The sequence below is a fragment of the Octopus bimaculoides genome, chromosome 19 (genome assembly GCF_001194135.2).
Source record: "Octopus bimaculoides isolate UCB-OBI-ISO-001 chromosome 19, ASM119413v2, whole genome shotgun sequence".
Lineage (NCBI taxonomy): Eukaryota > Metazoa > Mollusca > Cephalopoda > Octopoda > Octopodidae > Octopus > Octopus bimaculoides.
Window position 1 is genome coordinate 41,303,694 of NC_068999.1, and position 529 is coordinate 41,304,222.

Consider the following 529-nt stretch of genomic DNA (forward strand, 5'->3'; position numbering starts at 1 on the left):
ATATATATATATATATATATATATATATATAGACAGATAGATAGATATTTTTGTGTGTATGTATATAATACCTATTTGTATTAATTTTTTGGCAGATGCTGATAGCATTCCATATGAAATTCAACCCTATAACGGTACAGTTTACATAAAGAAACACCTGGAAGTCGGATCTACTACTTATGTGGTCAGGGTAAGAGAAAATTATCATTAACTATCTTGTTATTTTTGTATTCGATTTAAGTTTTTTGTTATCTACGATATTTTAGTTTTTTTTAAAGCGTTTTCAGAATCTTTTCTGAATCATTTGCATTGTTCGTGAAGTTTGGACTGAAAATCCCCTGCCAACGTCAGAGAAGAGACAATGCCAATCATAATCAAGTGCAGCTGCAAGTTAACTTCTGCACTATAAATGGGCAGCGTAGGAACTGAAAATGACTGACGCTCTGGGACAGAAAAATTGAAGATTGTCTTGTGCAGCACCAGTCAGAACGTATTCAAAATGGTGACAAATAAGAGAGAGCGGGGGGGG

General features: G+C 33.8%; 1 protein-coding gene across 1 annotated transcript in view; it reads left to right on the forward strand.

Annotated features, from left to right (window-relative positions):
• Positions 1 to 529, forward strand: part of LOC106873993 (protocadherin-15-like) — a 115,246-nt gene that overhangs the window by 41,084 nt on the left and 73,633 nt on the right. The window contains exon 4 of the mRNA XM_052974703.1: positions 96 to 190. Coding sequence (XP_052830663.1) covers positions 96 to 190 — 95 coding nt within the window. The remainder of the gene's footprint in view (positions 1 to 95; positions 191 to 529) is intronic.